We start from the raw sequence: 25045 nt of genomic DNA on the forward strand, positions 1-25045 counted from the left end.
ATGTATGTCATTTGTGAGGGTTGATAAGTGATGAGTAATTCTTGATTAATCTTGAAAGATTCTCCAGCAGAAATATTTGAGTTTAATTCCATTGTAGAAGTAACTGTTTCTCCAACTATTACACATGCTGTTAGACACCATGCGGTAACGAAAACCAGTAATGTCACTTGAGTTATAAGTAAAGTCTGGCCTCATGCATTTAATTAGTGAAGGATAGCTTCATCATCTTGAAAGACAAAATGTTACCACTTAAAGAAATTTATATACTTCCTAACCTAGAATTATCAGTCTGTATCTATAAGAAAATTAATATCGGGAGATTTTTCTCCATTTTCTTTAAGGTTAATGCCAGAGCACAGTAAGTAACATTAATAACTATAACAAACTCAAGCATTATAAGACTCTTAACAGGCTCCCTCCCTAACACTGCCTCTCAGTCCCACTCCCTGCCTGCCATATGGTAATTACCTGGGATTTTAGTTCCATACTGTCATTTGTTTATTTTTATGTTTCTCAATAATTATTTAAATTAAATCGTGTTTTAGTAGTTTATTTTCTCACCACTGTTTTTTTTTTTTTAAAGATTTTGTTTTTACTTTTTCTCCCAAAGCTCCCCGGTACATAGTTGTGTATCTTTAGTTGTGGGTCCTTCCACTTTTACCATGTGGGATGCCACCTCAGCATGGCTTGATGAGTGGTGCCATGTCCGCACCCAGGATTCGAAGCGGGGAAACCCTGGGCACCTGAAGCGGAGCACTCGAAATTAACCACTCGGCCATGGGTCCGGCCCCTCACTGCTGTTTTTGATTCACACATTTTTCTTCACATTTTTCCTCTTAGATTCATTCTTTTCTGTAGTACATTCTTTTTCAAACACAGTGTCTAAGTGGTGAACTTTAGGATCTTGCATGTCCAAAAATATATTTATATTGCACTCTCTTCTGACTGCCTGTTTAGACCAAGTGTAGTATTCCAGTGTTCAAATAATTTTCCCCTAGAACTTTGATGATATTGCTCTTTTATCTCCTAGCATCCACTGTTGCCGATGAGAAATCTGTCAGTCTGATTCTTGTTCCTTTTTAAGTGAGCTTTTCCTTCCTGAAAGATTTTTATGATTTTTTTTAATCCCTGGAGTTCTGAAATTCTTTAAGATATGCTATTCTCTTTCAATTTATTTGCTTTTGCTTTTATTTTTTAAGACATTAAAATTACAGATTTATTTGAAGCCCTCTGTGTATTACTCTTGTTCTGATCCTCTTTCCTCCATTCCCACAGGCAAGCACTGTCCTGAATATTGGAGTTTATTACTCCTGTGAACATTTTATACTAAGAGTATATGTTTATATATCCATAAACAATACATAGTATGGATTTACATGCTTTAAAACTTTATATGTAAATAGTATAATACTGTATACATTCCTCTACAGTTTTCTTCCCCCAGCACTGTTTTTTAGACATATCCGTGTTGATGCCTGTTGTTTTAGTTATGTACTTTAACTGCTGTATAGTATCCTATTACATGAAAATACTGTATTTTTTAAATTGCTGTATATTTTTGTGCTATTAAGAGTAATGCTGTAATGAACGTTCTAGCGGCTTTGCCTAGAGATGAAATTGCTGGGCTGAAGGGTATGTAAGTCTTTGTTTTAGCCTTGGTGCAGCCTGATTGCTCTCCAAAGTGGCTATACTATATATACTATATACATATGGACTATATATATTATATACTACAGTATATACTATAACAGTATACTCGTTTTTATAGTATACTATAGTATATAGTACAGTACATACTAAATATAAATATATACTATATAAAATATAGTATACTATAAAAATATACTAAAATATACTAAAAACTGTCAGTATAGTACAATTGTCTATGTTTTTTATGCTTACACTTTATTTTTTACTGAGCAATTCACCCTGAGCTAACATCTGTTGCCAATCTTTCTCTTTTTGCTTGAGGAAGATTAGCCCTGAGCTAATACCTGTGCCAGTCTTTCCTGTATTTTGTATGTGGGTTGCCGTCACGGCATGGCTTGACGAGTGGTGTAGGTCCGTGCCCAGGATCTGAACCCATGAACCCCAAGCTGCTGAAGTGGAGTACACTGGACTTAAGCACTGTGCTGCCAGACTGGCCCCGTGTTTACGCTTTTTATATCTCCTTTAAGAAACTCTTTTTATGATTCTGAGGTTATAAGATACTCATCTGTATTTTATTCTAAAAGTTTTGTTTTTCTAATTGTAGTCTTAAACCTTGTGAAATTTATTTTTGTGTAATGTGTGAGGTTTTTTTCTTTCCTTACATATGTGTGGTTTTTTTTTCCTTGCTAATTTGTAATGCCACCTCTCATATACCAGTTTCCAAGTATGTGTGGGTTTATTTCTGGGCCCTCTATTTATTACATTGGCATATCCTTCACTACATGGTATTACTTACTATAGTTTTAAAGTAAGCCCTTTCTAATAAGGCAGTTTCTCCTACCTTGTTCTCTTTTGCAGTGATATTGGTTATTTTCAGCCCTTTATAGTCTCATCTGAATTTTAGAACAGGCATGTCAAATTTCATAAAAATCCTTGCTTGGATTTTATTCTGACACCAATTAGTGTAATGCAATACAATTCAATTTTGACTCCAACCACCTGGGGCCAGCAGTAGATCCCACAGATTTGAGGAGACAGTCACCAGCAAGACTGCCCCCAATTCAGATGCCCATTGCAAGTTCCCATAACCTGCATCAGGTTTGATAATTTGCTAGAATGACTCACAGAACTCAGAAAAGTACTCCCTTCTGTTCATAGTTTGGTGAGAAATTTTACCAGGGATGGATGTCGGATTTTGTCAAAATGTTTTGCATCTATTGAAACGATTATGTTTTTTCATTGTAAATTTGTTAATTTTGGTGAATTACATTGATGGATTTTTTTAAACCAATCTTGCGTTTCTAGGATAAAACCCATTTAATCACTTCTGTGGACTTAATCTTGTTACCCCCAAATTTATATGTTGAAGCCCTACACGCAATGTGACTGTATCTGGAGATAATTAAGGTTAAATGGAGTCATAAGAGTAGGCCTCTAATCTGATAGGACTGTGACCTCTAAGAAGAAGAGGAAGAGAAATCTCTTTCTCTTCTCTGCCATGTGAGGACACAGGGAGAAGGGGTTGTCTGCAAGCCGGGAAGAGAGCTCCCACCAGAACCTGACCATGCTGGCACCTTCGTCTTGGACTCCAGGCTCAAGAACTGTTAGAAAATATATTTCTGTTGTTTAAGCCACCCAGTCTGTGGTATTTTATTATGGCAGCCTGAGCAGACTGAGGCAGTCATTATCAATTACCTTTTTTATATATTTGCTAAAATTGTGTTAAGAAATTTTGCATCTGTGTTCATGAGGGCTGTTGCTCTGTAGTTTTCTCTCTTCTGATGTGTTTGTCTAATTTTGTTATCAGAGTAATACTGGCCTCACGTAAGGAACTGGGAAGCATTTCCTCCTTTCAGTTTTCTGGAACAGTTTGTATAGAATTGGTATACTTTAAATCTGTGGCTTAATTCACCAATGAAGCCATCTAGGCCTGGAGTTTTCTTTATAGGAAGGTTTAAACTACAGATTCAATTGCTTTAATAGATACAGGACTGTTCATGTTATCTGTTGCCATTTGGATGAGCTTTGGTAATTTGTTTCTTTCAAAGAATTTTTCCATTGCATTGAAGTTATGGAATTTATCAGCATACGTTGCTTGTAGTAGTCTCATTATCTTTTTCATGTCTATTGTATCTGTGATCCATCTCATCCTGATATGGTTAATTTGTGTTTCCTGTTTCTTGCCTTCTCCGTCTGGATAGAGGTTTATCTTTTTTTTCCCCTCAAAGTACCAGCTTTTGGTTTCATTGATCTCTGCTACTTATTATTTCCTTCCTTTTGCTTACACTGTGCTTCATTTGGTCTTTTGTAGTTTCTTAAGATGAAAGCTTTGATCATTGATTTGAGACATTTCTTCTTTTCTAATACAGATTTTTCTCCAAATTTCTCTATAAGTATTTAGCTGCATGCCACAAAATTTATTATATTGTATTTTCATCATGCTTGGTAAGTTTTTTGCTATCATTTCTTCAAATGATTTTACTCCTTTCTGTCCTTTGGGACTCCCAATTGTTCATCTTTCTATCAGACACTGCAGTTTTCCTCTCCCGAATTTTCATTTAGGTCTTTTTTATATTATCTGTGTCTTCACCGAACATGTTCAGTCTTTTCTCTAGTTTCTTGAATATGGATTATAGTCGTTTATAGTCATATAGTAACTTTTTTTTTTTAAGATTTTATTTCCTTTCTCTCCCGAAGCCCCCCAGTACATAGTTGTATGTTCTTCGTTCTGGGTCCCTCTAGTTGTGGCATGTGGGACGCTGCCTCAGCGTGGTTTGATGAGCAGTGCCATGTCTGCGCCCAGGATTCAAACCAACGAAACACTGGGCTGCCTGCAGCGGAGCGCATGAACTTAACCACTCGGCCACGGGGCCAGCCCCCATATAGTAACTTTTAATGTCCCTTTCTATTTATTCTATTATTTGAGTCACTTCCAGTTCAGATTTAATTGGTTTTTCTTCTCACCAGGGGTTAAATTTTTTCTGCTTCCTTTTCAGTCTGGAAATTTTGATTAGATAGTAGACGTGAATTTTGCTATGCTAGTTGCTAGATATTTTTGTATACCTGTAATATTCTTGAGCTCTGGGACATGATACGGTTACTTGGAAACTGATTATTGAGTATCTTGTTTTTAAGCTTTGTTAGGTGGGACCAGATATGTGTTTATTCCGAGGTTAATTTTCTTCTTCTGACACAAGACTCACTTTTCTCTAAACAGTCAAATTGTAAGTATTTTAGGCTTAATGGGCTATACAGTCACTGTCTCAACTACCTATCCCTTCTGTTGTAGTGTGGAAGCGGCCATAGAGAGTATTTAAATAAATGAGCATGGTTGCTAACTTTATTCTTGGACACTGTAATTTGAATTTCATATAGTTTTCAATTATTGTGAAATACTATGTTTTGACTTTTTTTCAGCTGTTTAATAATATAAAAAACCATTCTTAGTTCTTGGGCTGTACAAAAACAGGAGGTGGACCAGATTGATATGTGGGATGTAATTTGCTGACCCCTACTCTAACTAGTACTAATCGAAACGCGAGCTTTTCTCTTCTGGCTGTTGGGGACAGGGCTTGCTCATATACCTGTGTGGGCATCGGGCATTGTTCCTTCTATTCCTTTTGAGTGGCTGTTTCCCTGGTTTGGGGTAGTTTCCTCACGTGCATGCACTGGTCAGTACTTTGCTGAAGACTCAGGTGGGGCCATTTGGAGATTTCCAAACTGCTTTCTGCAACTCTCTCCTCTACTCTCTGAGTTCTAGTTCAAGTCTCTAGCTTGCCTTCTTAACTCCCTACTTCATTTCTTTGACATGGGAAAATCGCCAGGTTTTGTCTGGGTTCTCCCTCCTCACCTCTTTACCCAGGTAGTACACTGGGGCAATTGTAGGATTTACTTCGTTTCTCATCTTTCCTCTATCACTGTTCACTGTCTTTTGTTGCCTCTTGTGTACTATCTTGAGTGCCAATGTTTCATATTTGTTTCACTGCTTAGTTGTTTCAGATAGTAGTGTCAATACAGTCCCTGTTACTCTACATTTATTGGAAACACAAGCCTGTTACTTTCTTTTCTTTTCTTTTCTTTTTTAGCTGTCATTTTAGGGGATTTGGGCAGGAGAATGAGGCCACCATGTTGATGTAATGTTCCCTCCATCATTATACTTTTAGAGAATTAAAATTATAGGGACCTTTTATTCCTCAAATGAGTATTGAGTGCTTACTGTATGTTAAACCCTTCTCTAGCATAATGAAACTTTAATGGAACAATAAAACTTTAATGAAACTTACATTCCAGTGGTCTCCAACATTAGATGGTGAACATAATATCTCCTTACATGAAATAGGAAATATATGTGTTCCTTAGGGATTTATTGGCTTGAGTGAATCATAACCAAGGGTTCATAAGCCATTCAGAATACTTTAAAATGCCAATTTTTATATTATTTAATTAATTAATTTATTTATTTTAGGAAGATTAGCCCTGAGCTAACATCTGCCGCCAGTCCTCCTCTTTTTTGCTGAGTAAGACTGGCCCTGAACTAATATCTGTGCCCATCTTCCTCTGCTTTATATGTGGGACGCATGCCGCAGCATGACTTACCAAGCGGTGCCATGCCCGCACCTGGGATTCGAACTGGCAAACCCCAGCTGCTGAAGCAGAATGTGCGAACTTAACTGCTGCGCCACCGGGCTGGCCCCAAAATGCCAATTTTTAGCTTTTAAATACACATTTACATGTGTAATTTTAAATACACATCTGTTTGTCAAAGTGTCACATAGGCTGACAATGATATTATATCATTGCCATTATATGAAATATTCTCAACTCAGTATGATAATTTCTTTTCCCCATGGTGATCAGATATTCTGATTGATAGTTGATGATAACCTTGCTAAGTAAAACATAGGAGATTTTAATAAATTCAGTTTGGTAAACCAGATCTCTTAAAATGTAGTATCACTGGTGAGAAATAATTGGAAGCAAGATGATACCAAGTAAAAAACATGGACTTTAGTGCTAACTGGGTTAGAATTTTAGCCTTGCCACTTGGTGTTTGTATGACCCAGGCAAGTTATTAACTTCTGAGCCTCTTCATAACGGAGACAATATATTCATCTCTAGAGTTGTTTTAAGTCTCAAATATAAGTTCCCTTTTCCTTTTTTGGAAATGTTTAAAACCACCATATGTTATATCCATTGTTTCTTTCTAGGTAGTTCATGTTAAAAAAAACAGATCCAGGGGCCAGCCTGGTGGCACAGTGGTTAAGTTCGCATGTTCTGCTTCGGCGGCCCAGGTTTCACCAGTTCAGATCCCAGGTGTGGACATGGCACCCCTTGGCAAGCCATACTGTGGTAGGCATCCCACATAAAGTAGAGGAAGATGGGTGCAAATGTTAGCTCAGGGCCAGTCTTCCTCAGCAAAAAGAGGAGGATTGACAGCAGATGTTAGCTCAGGGCTACCCTTCCTCAAAACTAAGTAAAATAAAAATAAAATAAAAACCAGATCCATTTATAACCCATTTATTCTTTAAGTTCACGTTATCTGCCAAAGTAGATATGTCTTTAATTTTGTTTTAAAAATTAGGAATTCTGTTTCTGACCATGATGGAGTAATAAAGAGTCTTTACCCCCTTGTCATAAACAGCTGGTAAACTAAACCAAAATATATGAACCATCTCCTTTTAGATATTATATCATAGACTGAATAGGATTATGATCCCTGAGAAGGAAGAAATAAAGGAAATGAGCTCTACAACTACCATGGCTTCCTGTCTGGAAGCAACTTTGGGACTGCAAAAGCAGGGAGAGGGAGCCTAATGAGAGCCTAGAAGCCTCACTCAGTTGAGGAGGCAAAGATTGGATTTTCAAGAGGCTTAGGCAGCTGGAAGTTGCCTGGGCAGGTTCTGAAAAGAAAGGAGCGATGCAGACAAAAGAACTTCAGAAATCTCTATAGGGCCCATTTTGAGTCTTGCTGAATACTAGATCGTGAATGCATAAAGTGAAACTTTATAAGGCCAGACAGGGAACATCCAGGGAATTACTGGAACATTTCTTGAGCTTACACAGGAGACATTTAGCTCTGACCAGACAGAGTGAAAGGACAGTGTGGTCCTTTGGAACACCCACAGAATTCAATGGAGTGCCCAGTGGGTTTGTCATGTAATAAAGACAAAAGAGTGCTCAGAGGGATAAAATGGATCTATAAATAATTGCCTGCCAAAACAAAGGCTAACTCTATTTACAAGGATGATCGCAAATAACAAGTGTAACACTGATACTTTCTAACATCCAAGCAGAAATTACTAGACAAGCTAAGAAACAGGTCCAGTGTTACCCATAACCAGGAGAAAAATCAGTCTAAAGAAACATTAGTTCAAAGAAACAGACTCAGAAATGACAGAGCTGATGGAGCTAGCAGACAAAGATGTTAAAAATAGCTATTATAACTAATAAATGTATTTAAAGAAAAATATGAACATAATGTGTAGAGAAATGGAAGATATAAAAAAAGGTGGAACTTCTAGTGATAGAAAATAGTAGTATCTGAAATAAAAAGTTAAGTGAAAGGATTTAACAGCAGATTGGACAATGGAGAAGAACAGACCAGTGAACTCGAAGATAGAGCAATAGACTTTATCTTAAAATGGAGCAGAAAAAGAGAGTGAAAACAATGAGATGACTCATTGGTCTATGAGACAATACCTAGCAGCCTTAATGAAGTTTATTTGACATCCTAGAAGGAAGATGGAGCCAAAAATATTGTAAGAAATAATGGCTCAGAATTTTCTAGATTTAATGAAAATAATAAACTTTCAGATCAAATTATCTTAACAGACGCAAAGCAGGACAAACACACAAAAATATCAGGTGATAATACCAATTCCTAAAAACCAGTGATGGAGAATTTTGAAGGCTGTATCATGTGCAGAGATTCAATGAAGACTTCTTGTCAGAAACTATGCAAACTGGAAGATAGTGAAACATTTTTAAAGTACCAAATGAAAAAAACTGTCAACATACGTTTATCTATCCAGAAAAACGTCCTTTGAAACTGGGAGTGAAATAAAACCATTTTCAGACAAATAAAACCAGAGAATTTGTTATTAGCTAGCTGCTGTGCACTACAAGAAATATCTTCAGATGAAAGGAAAATGGATCAGATGAAAGCTTGGATCTAGACAAAGAGATGAAGAGTGTAAAAAATGGTAAATATGGGGCCGGCCTGGTCGTGTAGTGGTTAAGTTCATGGACTCTACTTTGGTGGCCCAGAGTTTGCCAGTTTGGATCCTGGGCACAGACCTACACACCACTCATCAAGCCATGCTGTCACAGGCATCCCACATATAAAATAGAGGAAGATGGGCGCAAATGTTAGCTCAGGGCTAATCTTCCTCATCAAAAAAGAAAAGAAAAGAAAAAGAAATGATATATATGTGAGTAAACATAAAATACATTTTCCCTAATTTTAAAAGTCTTTTAAAAAGATAGTTGACTGCTTAAAACAAAAATCGTAATATACAGACAGTCTCCAACTTATGATGGTCCAACTTAGGATTTTTCGACTTTATGATGGTATGAAAGAGATAAGCATTCAGTAGAAACCGTACTTCGGATTTTGAATTTTGATCTTTTCCTGGGGTGGCGATATGTACTACGAGACTCTCTTGTGTTTTTGTTTTTTGGGTTTTTTTTTTGAGGAAGATTAACCCTGAGCTAACTGCTGCCAATCCTCTTTTTGTTGAGGAAGACTAGCCCTGAAGTAACATCCGTGCCCATCTTCCTCTACTTTATATGTGGGACACCTACCACAGCATGGCTTGATGAGCAGTGCCATGTCCACACCCGGGATCCGAACCGGCAAACCCCGGGGGCCAAAGCAGAACATGTGAACTTAACCGCTGCGCCACTGGGCCGGCCCCGAGACTCTCATGTGATGCTGGGCAGCAGCACTGAGCCACAGCTGCCCGTTAGCCACATGATGATGAAGGTGAACAACCAGTATGCTTAGAACCGTTCTGTACCCATACAACCGTTCTGTTTCCACTTTTCAGTACGTATTTAATACAGTACCTGAAATATTCAATCCTTGACTATAAAAGAGGCTTGTGTTTGATGATTTTGCCCAACTGTAGTGTCTAATGTAAGTGCTCTGAGCACGTGTAAGGTAGGCGAGGCTAAGCTATGATGTTTGGTAGCTGAGGTGTATTAAATGCACTTTTGACAATGATATTTTCAACTTATGATGGGTTTATTAGGACGTAAGCCCATCATAAGTCAAGGAAGATCTGTATTGTAAGTTTTACAACATATGTGTAAGTAAAATGTATGACAACTGTAGTACTAAGGATGAGAGCAGATGAAGTAGGGGGATATCATTTGGTGGTACGCTGTGTTGAGTTAAAGATGCATATTGTAAAACCTGGAGCAACTGCTAAATATTAAAGAAGTATGCCTAATTAGCCAGTAGTGGATATTAAATGAAATGCTAAAGTATGCTCAGTTAATCCAAAGCAGATAGGAAAAGATGGAGGAAAGGAACAAAGAAATGCTAGGATAAATAGAAAACAAGTGGTAAGATTGTAGATTTAAATCCAGTTATATCAATAATTGCATTAAATATAAATGGTTTTAATCAGGGTTTTTGTAGCAAGCTTTTTTTAAAAAGAGCCAGATATTAAAGAATATTTTAGGCTTTGTAGTCAATACAATGTCTCTTGAAACTGTTCAGTTCTGCAACTGTAGCATGAAAATAGCCATAAACATTACATAAATGAGTGAGATATGGCTGTGTTCTATTAAAACTTTATAAAATTTTAATTTCAATTTTTTGTCAACTATTGACAAAATAATCTGTCAGTTATTTGACAATTATTGTCATGTGTTACAAAATACTATTTCACCTTTGATTCCCCCCCCAACCCTTTAAAAAATGTGAAACCATTCTTAATTTCACAAGGTATATGAAAACATGTGATAGGCTACATTTGCCTGTGGGCCAGAGTTTGCTAACTCTTGCCTAACCCTTCTCTCTTCGATCTGGTCACCTAGCCGCTTGTGATCTTTGAGTTAAAATTAATTAAAATTAAACAAAAGACAGAGATTGTCAGTGGATAAAAAAGCAAGATCCAACTATATGCTACAAACATCCACTTTAAAAACAAAGATAAAGGTTTAAAAAAAGGGTAGAAAATTATGTACTATGCAAAATTCATCATAAGAAAGCCAGAATAGCTATACAGATATATACTTCAGAACAAGAAATGTTAGATGATTGAATGAACAAATGTATTCATACAGTGGGATACTACTCACATTAGAAAGAGGTAGACTGCTGGTATGTGCAGAACATGGGTGAATCTCAAAAACATTATTCTGAGCAGAAAAGCCAGACAAAATGACTACATTCTGTATGATTCCATTTATATGAAACCCTAGAAAAGACAAATCTGTAGTGACAGAAATCAAATCAGTGGTTGCCTGAGGCTAGGAGTGAGTGACTAGGAAGGTGGTCACAAGGGAACCGTTTATTTAGTCATAGTCTCTTCCGTTTTTGTTTTTTTACTTAGTTTGTTCTCTTGTCATGTTAGGAAGCTTACTGATACATATAAGCCAGTTTATGGTTGGCCACTTGTAAGTTGAGGGCATGAATATAGGTGATTGGGTGGCATAAATGTACATTGCCAAAATGGATATTCTATTTTACGTGTTTGCTTTAGTGATTTTAGAAATTTGTTATTTTCCTATCTAGTTCTTTAACTATGAGCAAGAAATATGTATTATTGTTTGTTCATTTGCTAGTGAATCAGTTACTGGGTTGGGAGAAGTTCAAGTTTATGAAAAAGTTTGTTTTTTTTAAAGTCCAAATCATCCATTCATTGAACAAGTGTTTATTGAATGTATGGTGTGTGCTAGGCACTGTCCTAGGTGCTGAAGATACAGGCCTGTTTAATGTGGGGTAGAGGTGATCAAACAGGCATTAACAATATCATGTGATAAGTAGAATCATTTTTGGACACCCAGGAGGGGCACTTAATCCTCATAAGAAAAAGAATGGATACGAAAGAATAATAAAAGTATGCATTCCTAAGCAGCAATCAAACAACTCTGAGGATGAGTAGAGGTCGGTTGAGGATAGAAGGAACTGCATGTGCTAAGGTCTGGAGGCTAGAAACAGCATGGAATGTTTGGGAATTCTAAGAAGTTCAGTAGGTGGATTTGTTGAGCCACTAAACGAAAACTAGCAATTTCTTCCTCTGGATTTCTTGTTATATGAGAAAGAGTAATCCCTTATTTGTGAAGCCACTCTGGTAAGGTTTTCTGTTACTTGGACATATCCATAACCAGCAAAGTGAGACATGTTTAAATTGAAGTGAAGGGATGGATGAGGTAACTTAGGGACCAAAAAAAATGAAGTCCTAAAATAGAGCCAACTTTCAAGGAGAGGACAGAAGTGTAGGGCCTGCAAAGGAATCCAAAAAAGGGCAAAAAAATGAGAGATCAGAAAAGTGGTGTCATAGGATGGCCAGGTTTCAAGAAGGAAAATATGATCATGAGTGTCACATGCAGACAAATTAAGACACAGACTACAGCATCCATTTAATTTAACTAATGGAGGTCAGATTAAGGTGGCTTGGAGCAAATGGAGACTGAGTGCATAGAACTTTTTCAGAAGGGAAGGGGAGGTGTGTGTGTGTTAGCTGGAGGGGACCATATCATACTGTATTAGCATGATAGCCCCAAGTTGATTCTCAAAAGAAATCTCCACGACTTCCTTATTCTTACTTGTACTGTTGTTTGAGGCCAGCAGCAGTTAAAAAATCCATTGAAAGTCATATATAAATGAAAATACTTGTAAATTTCACATTTTTTGGCTTTTCAGGGGACCCAGTCTCAGAACACCACTCTTTCTAGGAACATTTGGTTTTCTTTAAAGTGTAGAAGCTTAAGTCAACAGTTGTCTTATTTTCAGTTAGATTAGATTTTATGCACACAAGAACTAAGTATTGAGATAATGATGCTTCTTTGCCAACAGTGAAGAGTAAGAGACAGAGATGTTAGTTTTTCAGTATAACTGAACAATCTCAATGGAACACTTTCAAAAATTTCATTAAGATCTCAGCTATCCTGAAACTATAGGAAAAAGAGTTCTTTAAAATGGGATATTTGTATGCCTTTTGGGTTGTTTGTAAACTCTTTGGGACGTATTTGCAGAAATTTTTGTTTGAATTTTCTTAGGATGTGCATAGCTTTTATTTAAAACTAAGAGGTTGTCTTATATGTTGGATTCCACAAGAAGTAGATGCTGAGACAAAAGTGTGAATGTAAGAGGTTTATTTGGAAAGTGATGCCAGGAAACACTGATAAGGGAGGGGTAAGTGAGACTGGGAAAAGGGAAAAAAAGCCAATACAGGATGTGTTATCAAGTAAGTTACTTTATAGACAAATAGGGCTGAATCTTCCTGTTGAGCTCTGAGAGAGAGTGTAGATCATATCTCAGATTTATCCCAGTCAAGGGGTAAAGGAGCTTCTGTCTGTTACTGGTTGAGGGCTGCTCCCAGGAACGGTTAATTCCCCTGCTCTGTAGTCAGAACAAACCCTCATACAAAGACTTGCACACGCTTGCAGGTTGGACTGCACTGGAATCAGAAGTGGTGAGTGCCGAGAGGATAGAGGTGAGGTGTTCCCAGCATCTCCTACAGATGTAACAAAATATAATTTCATTTTTAAAAATTACTTAATTGACTGGAAACTTTATGACATTAAGGAGTTATTAATTGTAGGTGGTAATAATAGTATTATGGTTACTTTAAAAGAGTCCTTATTCCTCAGAGATACAAAGTGAAATATTTATGGATGACATCATGATACCTGGATTTGCTTTAAAATAACACATGGAGTGGAAAAAGTCTCATGGCATATGTTGATTGTTGTTGAAGTGGGGTAGTGTGTTTATAGATTTTATTGTACTAGTCTCTGTTTTAGGGTTTGTTTTAACATTTTCATAACAAAGGTTTTTTTGGTTATGTTTTTCTTTTTTTCTAAAAAGTTTAGTGTTAACATTTTGCTGAGTAGAAGTTTCTCTGTCTGCAGTTAAAGAAGTTCAGGGTTGTATGAATGGTTAAATAACTAATATAAGACTGCCAGAAACACATGCACTGTTGTCTTTTTCCTTAAATTCTAGAGTTATCAGATGTTCACATGAACAAATCAATTTCTTTAGAAGTCTTCAGAAAGAGCCTTTTATTGCTTGTGTTTTGCTGATGTTTCAGTTCAACATACTTAAAAATCACCAACATTTTATTCAGACACTTTGGTTTGTTCATTGATCATTTTTAGCAGTCAGCTGACTGGCCCTCAAAAAAGGTGTCAGCATTTTGCCTTAAGTAAGACATGATCACCATCTGGTGGTGAATAACAGTAACTTTGGTTTGTATATTGCTTTATGGTTTATAAAGTGTTTTCATATATATTTTCCCATTTATTGGAGTATTTGTAGAAATTATAATGAACCCATTTTGTTATGCTTTCTGTCAAGACTTCAGGAAACTGTAAGATAATATAGTATGTTACTGATCTAGTTATCTCTGCTTGTCAAATGACTGTTAATTAAAAGAAAAGTGTGAACTGATCACTTGTTAGCAAGGAATAAAGACAATATAAATTTCATAAAGAAGTGGAGTTCTTTTAATTTAAGGTCATAGATCTGCAGAATTTTCTTTAATAGAAACATCAAACTGATATCATAATACCTTAAAATCATGATCTTGAATCATAAAGGCATGCTCTAGTGTGCTGTTCAAGTTTTTAAATACTATGGGACAGAAATGATGAGGATAGAAGCCTGGCACTTTATAGAAGTCGCACGTTAGGAAATCACTGTGTAGGTGTTTCTTTAGTTAGAGATTTAGTCTTAACATATAGACTTCATTATTTACTCCTCTATACAAACATCCATGGGAGCATTCATCTCCCCCATTCCACTCCTCAAAAGGGAGAGAAGGAAAAGAACCCCAAAACTGCAGAAGTGCCTTGGGTTAGTGGTGTCACCTGATGGTTTACACCGTGAACTGAAACCCAAAACACTTTGCCATCTTTTTCATCTCATCATCCTCATCACTTGCCTGCATACTGTTATTTCAGATAATTTCTTTTTCACACCTACAGGAACTCTCTTTTTTTCCTAGCCTTCTGCAGAACTTTTTTTTTTAACTTTCCTCACTCCTTCTCTCCCTGTTACTTTCCTTCTCATTTATTTTCTTGTCCCTATTCTAGTTGTCAAATAGTTGAATGAACCAGGAACTGTGCTGAGAATACAGTGATGAAAAAGGCAGATGGATCTGGCCCTTATCTTCATCTAAGGATGGGAAAGGAAGAAGAGGAAATAGATGATAGATAATTACAAAGTGAGACTATAAAGAGAATTAAGACTGTATGATGTCAAAGAACCTACTTTTATTTTCTTTCTCTTTCATATTTATACTTAGTTGTTGTTTCTCTTAATTATCAGCATTTGGGGTGAATTTAAAACAATTTTTTAGCTGATGTGCTTGATTTTCTGCTTTCTTTAAATATTAAAATTGCAAGATAATTTTTCCATTATTCTGTTTGACATTATGGATAAAATCAGTTCTTATGGGGTAGCTAGGCACTTTACAACTTGGCTGGGGTTTCAGTGGGATAGAGCCTTTTGCAGATTGAGCATTATCACAGGTAGTGTTTTACGTTTTGAGTAGCAGTGCTTGCTTTTCAATTCTAAAGCACAGTTTCTCAACCTTTTTTTCATGATCACACACCTAAAGAGAAAATTTTAGTTTAATTTAATTTTAAATTAATTTGTCTCTAGCAAGAGAAATTAAATACTAAAGAATAAGATTTTGTCAGACAGGGTTAAGCTGTGGAGAACCATAAACCATTATTTGAGATTTTTTACCTCCTTAAGGATCAGTTTTTGCCCCCTTGGGAAAATATTGCCCCCATTGAGAATATATACTATGATGAACTTTACTTTTATACTTAAAAATTTTCCAGAAAGCACTTTGGAAGTAGTGTGACTCTTTCAAAACGTTTCACTATAAGAATGGATTGGAAAATAGTGGTAATGATTGCACAACATTGTGAGTGTAGTTAATGCCACTGGAATGTACACTTAAAAATGGTTAAAATGGGGGCCAGCCCGGTGGTGCAGTGGTTAGGTTCGTACGTTCTGCTTTGGCAGCCCAGGGTTCACTGGTTCGGATGCCAGGTGCAGACCTACACACCACTTGTCAAGCCATCCTGTGGCAGGCATCCCATATAGAAAGTAGAGGAAGATGGGCACGGATGTTAGCTCAGGGCTAATCGTCCTAAAAAAAAGAAATGGTTAAAATGGCAAATTTTGTGTTACGTGTATTTTACCAGAATTAAAAAATTAATCATGTAATATATGAAAACCCATTAAATTGTCTACTTTAAATGGATGGTTTCTATGGGTATGTGAATCACATCTCAAAGCCGTTAAAAAAAAGAATGAATTGAGATGAATAAGATGAATAATATTAATCTTTCTGTTGCCACAGCAATTATTATCTCGATTACATTTTAGAAAGGGAGAATCCCTCAGAGTGCAAAGGCAGGAGCAACCCAAGATCAAAACCCAGATAGGAGCTTTGCAGGAAAGGTAGCTTGATTGACTAATTAGGGCTTCTGAATGATTCTGCCATCCATTTGATGCTTAAAGAAACATTAGAAAGAGCCCTGGATTGGAAGGCCAGAGGTCTGGGCTCTTGCTTTGCCTGTTGGATCTTGGGCAATTCATATGACATTTAATTGCTAAATTTTCTAGTCTATCAGAAAGTATGAATTAGATCATTGCTTTCAGTTCAAAAATTCTAAGATCCTATGATTGAGTGTTGTGTTATTATAAGGCAAATAAATACCTGCCTCAATATCTAGGCATAGACATTGAATATTAGAGCTGGAGCACTTTAGATCATCTGGTACAACTCCATTTATCGATGAGAAAATTGAGGTTTGCACCTCTTTCTCCTGACTCTGTTTTGTACTTTTCATAATACACATATAATACGGTTTGTAAGAATTCTTAATTGACATACTAGGTGCAGGCTTTTAAGTGAATGTGAACATTTGAAGTGATGAAGAGCATCAGAAATAAGACATGGTACAAATAAATTTATTTGACTTTATTATTAAATATCTATGTGTATATGTCGCCTTTCAAAATTATGATTGTGATTAAACAAAAAGTCATAGTTTCTGCTTTTAAAAAAGGAACAAATTCATAGGGCTCACATAGAAGGAAGATAGGTAGTAGTTCCTCAGATTAAGATTAGTGAAAGTGCTTGTTAGAAAATTTTTTAGAAATTTAAAAAATTTCTAGATTTTGCAGTTTTCCTTGAAGGTACTTCTCTGCATCTGTAGTGCCACAGCCTGTCTGACGTTGTTATCTCTTGCTTGAAGTGTGGCAATAGCCTCCTAATTAGTTGTATTTGTCCCCCTCCAATTCATTCCTCTTAGAGCAACCCAAGTGGTCTCCACATCCCCTATACCTTTTTAAATTATGGAAGATGTGAAACAGATACAAAAGTAAAAAGTTGTATAATGAACTTTAAAGTGCCCATCACCCAGCTTTAGTGTAGTTTTGTAATTTTGTTTAATCTATAACCCCATCTACCCACGGCCCCTAGATTATTTTGAAGCGGATCCTAGACACAGAATGGTCTTGTAAAATTTTAAATCAAATTATGAAACTTTTCCTAAATTCCTCCCTTGAGTTCTCATTACACTTAGAATAAAATCAAAATTCTTTACATGGCCCCCAAGGCTTTATAAGGTTTGACTTTTGATTACTTCTACAAGCAGCATCCTCTACTCTTTCTTCTTTCCAGCCACACTGGAAGCTTTTGGTTGCCTCAGGACTTTTCTACCCTCATTTTTTTGTGCTTGGCATGTTCTTCCCTTTGGTGGCTTCATTAGTTGCTGCTTTATGGTCTCATCTTTGTTAGAAACCTTTCCTTGATGGTTTTACCCTATGTAAAATGTTTCCCTAAGATGTTAGCAATTGGTGCATCTAGGTGAAGGGTGTGCTAGTCTTTCAACTTTTCACTAGGTTTGAAATTACTGGGGACAAAAACGTTGGGAAAATCCCTTCTCTTCCTTAAATACTATCACATCACTATCTCTTTCTTTTTAAATTTGTTTTGAGTCTTTTCTCTCCTCTCTCCCTCCCCCACTCACTCCCCACGTCCCCCCATCAAGAGTATTAAATTGAATAGAGAGAAAGCAAATAGGGTCTTCTGTTTAGATTTGGAAACAGAAGGTACTGGAGGCCATTGCCTTAAATATGTACCTCAGATTCCCTCTGCCAGGATGCTGTTTGTTAAGTATAAGGAAAGAGTAAACCCTTAAAGACTGACTGATGTGAGGGTCACTCACGTTATCTTACCCAGAGGTCTTTCCTCTCCATAAAGAAAATCTACTTTCTCCTTCAGGAAGGAGTGCTGTATTGCTAGTTATCACAACCTCCAGCTGTGCTTGTATTTGTGGTACAGTTGGCTCTGCGTATCCACGGGTTCTGCATCCATGGATTCAACCAACTGGGATCTAAAGGCCTACGGATGGTTGCATCTGTACTGAACATAACTAATTACCTAATGTTCTGAAAGTGCGACTGCTTTTTTCTTGTCATTATTCACTACACAATACAGTACAATAACTATTTATATAACATTTACATTGTATTAGGTAATATAAGTATTCCAGAGATGATTCAAAGTTTATAGGAGGACGTGTGTAGCTTATATGCAAATTCTACTCCATTTTATGTAAGGGACTTGAGCATCTGTGGATTTTGGTATCCGCAGGGGTCCTTGAACCGATTCCCCACGGATGTCAAGGGACAACTGTACACAGATTACTTTTCTTTGTAGAAGAGACATTTTCACAGTTTTGGTTCTGAAATAATCTAAGCCATGTTTGGTGTGTTTCATATGGTGAATATGATTCTCAATGAAAACTCAAAATCCTAAAGTGGAGCAGCAGATACCCTATAGTTTGTCTGCCTGCATAACAACTATTCTTGGATTAATTTTTTTCCATAATGGTAATAGGCTGAGCTTAGTGATTTATATTATTTTTTCCTGGCATCTCTGAAGTATAGCTTTTCAGATAGTGGCCTAAGTTACAGTTCATAGTCTTGAGCCATTTCTTTGCTTTTCAGAAAACTTCAGGCTGGTTGGTTAAATGAACTCCTTGAAGATAAGGTATACAAATATGGACAGTTATTTCGAAGATCAAGCAGCCTGTAGGACCATTCTCATTACTGTTAAAACTGTGCTTCACCAACATAGTTTGTAAAAACTGGGCAGTAAGGAAAAGCTTATTGTAAGCTTATCTTTCAATCACTGTATGTGAAATCAGTGTTCTTTTAACAGTGGCCTCCCTAAAATCTGCTGTTTTTGTGACTAAGTGTATCTCTGCTTATAAGCATAGAGGAAGTTTGAGTAAAAGACTTTACTGAGAAATGAGAAGAATTATGTCATTTAGTTATTGTGAGCCGCCGTAAATTTTGCCATTCAAAAAGCAGAATTATAAGTAACAAGACTAGAATTGCAGAAGCAGCAGCATTCTTAAGGCTTGGTGCTGCAAAGATGCTTAGAAAAATGTCAAAATAATAGAGCATCTTTGAGTGATTGGATCAGTAATGCACTCTGGGATTCTGCCACTTTCTGCTGCTTCATACCTGCATCCTCCTGGCAGACCCTCCATGAATTCACACAGCCCCGACCTTTTCTTCTGCTTCAGAGTCTTTCATCTCCGGAGGCCTTGTGAATGAAACAGCTCTGTTAAAGGTTACATATGAAATCTATCATGTGAAAAGGTGGAGAGCTTGGTTTAATTGGAACAAAACCTATTATTTTTCAGAATGACATGAAGTTGGTTAGTAGATAATTCTTTAGAATGAAGTTAATAATTACCTAAAGTTCTGAAAATGTGACTACTTAGAAAATGTTCCAGGTGATAAATAAGTGAATTTACAGATTGTCAGTGCATGTTTTAGAAAATAATCCTATGTTTTAAAAATATGATTGATAATTCACAGCTGCACTGTCCAAAATCATAGCCACTTGCCATTTTTGGCTATTTAAATTAATTTAAAAATAAATAAAATTAAAAGTTTAGTTCCTCAGTTTTATTAGCCACATATCGAGTACTCAATAGTCACATGTAGCTAATGGCTACTGTATTGGAAAGTACAGATATAGAATATTTCCATCATCCTAGAATGTTCTATTGAATAGAGAATCCTGTTTTAGAGAATATAAAATATGGGAATTTTGATATTTTCAGTTTAATTATAATGTTGATTAATTTTTGTCTTTGTTTTTCTTGTTTCTTATCAATAAAAAATATTGACAGCTTCTATAGTCCATAAGGGTTATCAGCTTGTCAGTTCTATTTGTAACAAAAAATAAATAAATAAATCAAATGTTAACTAATTGTGGTGATCATTTTGCAATATATATAAATATCGAATCATTGTTGTACACCTGAAACTAATATAATGTTATATGTCAGTTATATCTCAAAAATATATAAATTGTTAGTAAATTGTGGGTTATAAATTTTAGTTTTAAATATGCAAGCTCTACGTAATCCGATCCAGTAGCCACTAGCCATACGTGACTTTTGAGCACTTGAAGTATGGCTAGTGTGAATTCAGATGTGCTGTAAGTGTAAAATGCACAGTATGTTTTGAATACTTAGTACAAAAAAAAAGATGTAAAATGGGTAAAGGGGGAGTCAAAAGGTATAAACTCCCAGTTATAAAGTAAATAAGTCCTGGAGATGTAATGGACAGATGGTGACTACAGTTAATACTATACTATATTGCATATTTGAAAGTTGCTGAGGGAGTAGATCTTAAAAGTTGTAATCACGGGGCCGGCCCCGTGGCCGAGCGATTAAGTTCGCGTGCTCCGATGCGGTGGCCCAGGGTTTTGCTGGTTCGGATCCTGGGCGCGGACATGGCACCACTCGTCAGGCCACGTTGAGGCGGCATCCCACATACCACAACTAGAAGGACCTACAACTAATATATATAACTATGTACCAGGGGGGATTTGGGGAGATAAAGCAGGGGGAAAAAAAGTTAAAAAAAAAAGTTTTAATCACAAGGTGCCGGCCCGATGGCTTAGTGGTTAAGTTCACATGCTGGCCCCAATATAGGTATTTTTCTGAAGTGAGAAGATACAGTGATATCTTAGAGGAAATGGGGGAAATAGCAGGTTTGAGATGTAGGAAGGCAAGATTCAAGAAGGCTTGAATCATAAAGTCTACCTGTATTTGCAGAAAAAAGAAAAGGAGAAATTGAAACTCACCTTGGTTCCCCAAATATCACCACAGAAGTAAAAATAAAGGTGTTTTAGCTTCATATACTGTTTTGCAGTTTTAAAACTGTAAGACAGCCAAGGCAGCCCTTTGTTATAGATGAGGAATTTGAGATTTGGTGTTTAAAGAACTTGAGCAGAATCGTGGTCTCTTTGTGTTAAAGTGAGGGAACTGAGAATTGAGCCCAGGGCGTTTTCTTCCTACTATATTGTCATTGGCTAAGCCAGTGCCTCGGGTTTTCTTGTCTCTTTCTCTGTCACTTTGCATAACCAGTCAATCACTAAATTTTATTGTTTGTTTCCTAAACATTTCTCAGATCTTCCCACTTCTCCCTGTATGACGTCTACCTTAGTTCAGGTTACTCTCGTCTTTCTGGATTGATATTTTCCTAAATTTACGTGTAATCACTGCCCTGCACCCCACCTCCTAAAACAAACAAGCAAATAAAAGCAGTCTGTTTTCCTGCAATTCAGTCATTGAGGTCTTTCTGGATTACAGAGCACTGTCTTGCTTAAACTTTTAAAGAAAATGTAAACTTCTTAGCCTGGCCTTATAAGGCTCTTCATGATTATGCCCTTTTTCTGTGTCCATTCCTTTAGTTCCACGGGCACTTTCTTTTTCAGCCTTTTGCATCTGCTGTTAACTTCTGTAAGCAGTGTCCTTCCCCACTTTTCTCCACTCCACCCTCAATCCCATACTTCAGCTCTTGGCTTAGTATAATTGTCTATTTACTTGTCTATACCCAACCCTCCTGTGCTGCTCCCTCTTACCTCCAACTCACCCACCATCTACTCCTTTAGGAAGACTCACTTCAGTAAGCTCATTAAGAGCAGAGACTATTTCTTGCTTACTAATAGCGGACCCACAGAAATTTGTTAAATGGGTAAATATTTTCTTATACTTCAGGGGCATTTCAAGTTAGAAGTAGCTTTAGTAGAGAATAAAAATCTGAAAGAATGCCTGAAAAAGATTACTCCATCATTTTCCAGCTTGTATTTCAGAGCACTTGTATCCTATAAGATGTTCTGTGTTTCACAGAAAGAGATTCTCTGATCAAATATATTATAGAATGCTGCAAATTATGTCCCTATCTTGGATATTCACAATGCAAATAAGACAATCGGTAAAGACTTCAAGCAGTCCTGTGGTAAAACACAAACTTTTTTCTTCTTTTTTGGATCTAGTATTTTCCTAATGTATTGATTATGTAACCTTTTTGGATAGCGTACCTGTAATTTCTCCTAGGTTACTAGTGGTATTTGATATTTGGGAAATGCTGAATTTGACAGGCGTGTGCATGTCGTATTTTCCTCAGGTCTAATTAATATGGTTAAACGACGTAATCAGATCACGCCCAGGAGCTATTTGAAGGAACTTTTCTTGTTTATAATTAGAATAGAGAACCTGAGGGAATATAGTAATCTTCAAATATTTGAAGGTTCCAATAGAAGAGGAATTGAAAGTATTGTGTTTGAAACTAGAGATTAAGAGCAAGAACCAAGGGAGGAAGGTGTAGGAAGGCAGATTTTGACTTTGTGTAAGGGTAACCTTCTAATAATCAGAACTTTTGAAGATAAGTAAATTTTCTGTCCCTGGAGGTTGTCAAGCAAACACTCTGTAGGGTGCTGTAGAGGAGTTTAGCACATTGGATAAGGGATAGATTGGAAGAGTAGGTTTCTGAAACAATTTGAAAACCATTAGCCTGTATTCTGAGGTATCCATCATTTTGGAATTTATGTTCCTTGATTCCTTTCTAATTCTGTGAATCTATGTCTTGGTCTGCAATCTCATAAAGAAAACAATTATGTGTTAGGAAAACAAACAGAGTAGAAATTTTAGTGATATGGTTAAGTACTTTCACTTGATTTTTTTAGTAGACTTTATGTTTTAAATTCACAGAGAAATTAAGCACAAAATACAGAGAGTTCGCATAGACCCTCTTCCCCAACACATGTACAGCCTCCCCCACATCCACAGCCACAGTGCTGCATTGGTTACAACTGATGAGCCTACACATGTACAGCCTCCCCCACATCCACAAGCACAGTGCTGCATTGGTTACAACTGATGAGCCTACACATGTACAGCCTCCCCCACATCCACAAGCACAGTGCTGCATTGGTTACAGTTGATGAACCTACACATGTACAGCCTCCCCCACATCCACAAGCACAGTGCTGCATTGGTTACAAGTGATGAGCCTACACTGACACGTCATCACCACCCAGAAGTCCACTGCTTACATTAAAGTTCACTCTGACTTGATGATATTTTGAAAGAAAACATGAACATTCCCGCTCATCTTTAAGAAAGTGGTTTTCAGTTATTTCTTGCCCTAGTTTAATCTTTTCTGATTGAGAGGTCTAAATGATAGCTAAAATGCGCATCATCTATTTTGAAAAAGTATTCAGCATTGGGCAAAGTTCTTTTTTTATAATCTTAACTATTTACAAATGTTTTATTTTCCTGGCTAACATTATATTTTCTTCCTTTGAAGTACCAAAAGAATTAGTGGAGCTCCATTTGAAGCTGATGAGGAAGATTGGCAAATCTGTTACAGCCGACAGATGGGAGAAATATTTGATCAAGGTACAAATTCTTAAATTACTTTGTCTGTTACTGAAAACTCTATCATAAATTGATGTTATGTTACATAATATGCTTAACTTATTTAATATAGTCTACTAAAAGTTGCAAAATAGGACTCAGAAATCCATATGATTACTGTCAGTGTGTGATTCTCTCTTGCAGCTGCTAAGCAGTAGTCTTGAGTCCTAAAGTTAGATTTCAGAAGTGTTATGTCTCTTGTGCCTAACACTGTGCTCAAGACATTTCATGTCTTCTCATTTAATCCTTAAAGTCATCTCGATCAAATCAAGTGAGATACAGATAAGGCCCAAGAGAATTGTTTTTCCTTAAGATCACACAGTATGCATAGACAGATCCAGAATTTGTCTCTTACTTAAAAGGTGAGATGTCCAAAGACCTTTAGGTCGATATGAGAGACTTCTAAGTTATCAACAAGGCCAAACCTATTCTTAATGAGAATGAGCTGGGTAATGAGAACACGGTTGCTTTAGGATAAACCTTGTTAAGGGCATTTCTATTCAGGAAAAGTTGTTTGGAATTGCATTCAAACTTAGAGAACCACACAATTTTTGGAAGCCTAAGCTGATGTTTATACCTACCTCCATGATGTCCTTTGGGGGTAGTTTGAATTCTTTAACATACCAGAATATTAGGTTATATTTTCAGGTGATTGAAAAGCTATGTAATTTTCTTGTCTTATTTTAAAAAATAGATATGTTTATATATACCTGTATCTTCTTATCTGCTTTTTGGGGCGGGAGGAGGAATGTGTATGATTATAAAGTGCTGTGAAAAGAGGAACCATCAGGGAACAAGAGCTGCGTGTTTTTATTATAAAAGTCACATGTGCTGTTCTAGTTATCTTTGCTATATAAACATCACTCCAAATTAAGTGCCATAGAACAGTAATCATTTTAATCAGCTCACTGATTCTCTGGGTCACGTATTTGGAAAGGTCACTTTCACCATACTCTGTTGGTTGAAGCAGCCACAATTCTGCCCAGATTCAAGGAGAGACCCTGAACTCTAAATGGTAGGAATGTCTTAACTTTTGAAAAACTCAGTATGAAATATATTCCAATATTTTTGCATGAATTTGAAGCACTTCAGAATTGGCTCAGCATTTGAAACCTTTGGTGCTGTGGGATTTTCTAAAAGCCTGATTAACTAATGTTTAATTAAATCTCTGAAATATATTAAACTGTGAATGATAAATGAGTAAATTTTTAACTATTCAGAGTGCTTTTTAAAATACCAGTGAAGTTTCTGTTTTGCTTTTAACAAAATACTTATTAATGATTAAGAATCAACGTTCTGGAGCTTAAAAAGAGAACTGGAATTTCAGGACACTCATTTTCTTTTCCTTTTTTTTTTCAATTATTTTATTGAGGTTCAGGACACTGATTTTAACATAACATTTTAA

The 25045-nt window shown here is 36.5% G+C and overlaps 1 protein-coding gene across 2 annotated transcripts in view; it reads left to right on the top strand.

The window, feature by feature from the left end:
- RSF1 (remodeling and spacing factor 1) overlaps positions 1-25045 on the top strand; it is a 136548-nt gene that overhangs the window by 13587 nt on the left and 97916 nt on the right. For both annotated transcript variants that reach the window (XM_014859668.3, XM_014859669.3), the window contains exon 2: positions 23531-23622. In XM_014859668.3, coding sequence (XP_014715154.1) covers positions 23531-23622 — 92 coding nt within the window. The remainder of the gene's footprint in view (positions 1-23530; positions 23623-25045) is intronic.

The sequence above is a fragment of the Equus asinus genome, chromosome 20 (assembly GCF_041296235.1).
Source record: "Equus asinus isolate D_3611 breed Donkey chromosome 20, EquAss-T2T_v2, whole genome shotgun sequence".
NCBI classification, from domain to species: domain Eukaryota; kingdom Metazoa; phylum Chordata; class Mammalia; order Perissodactyla; family Equidae; genus Equus; species Equus asinus.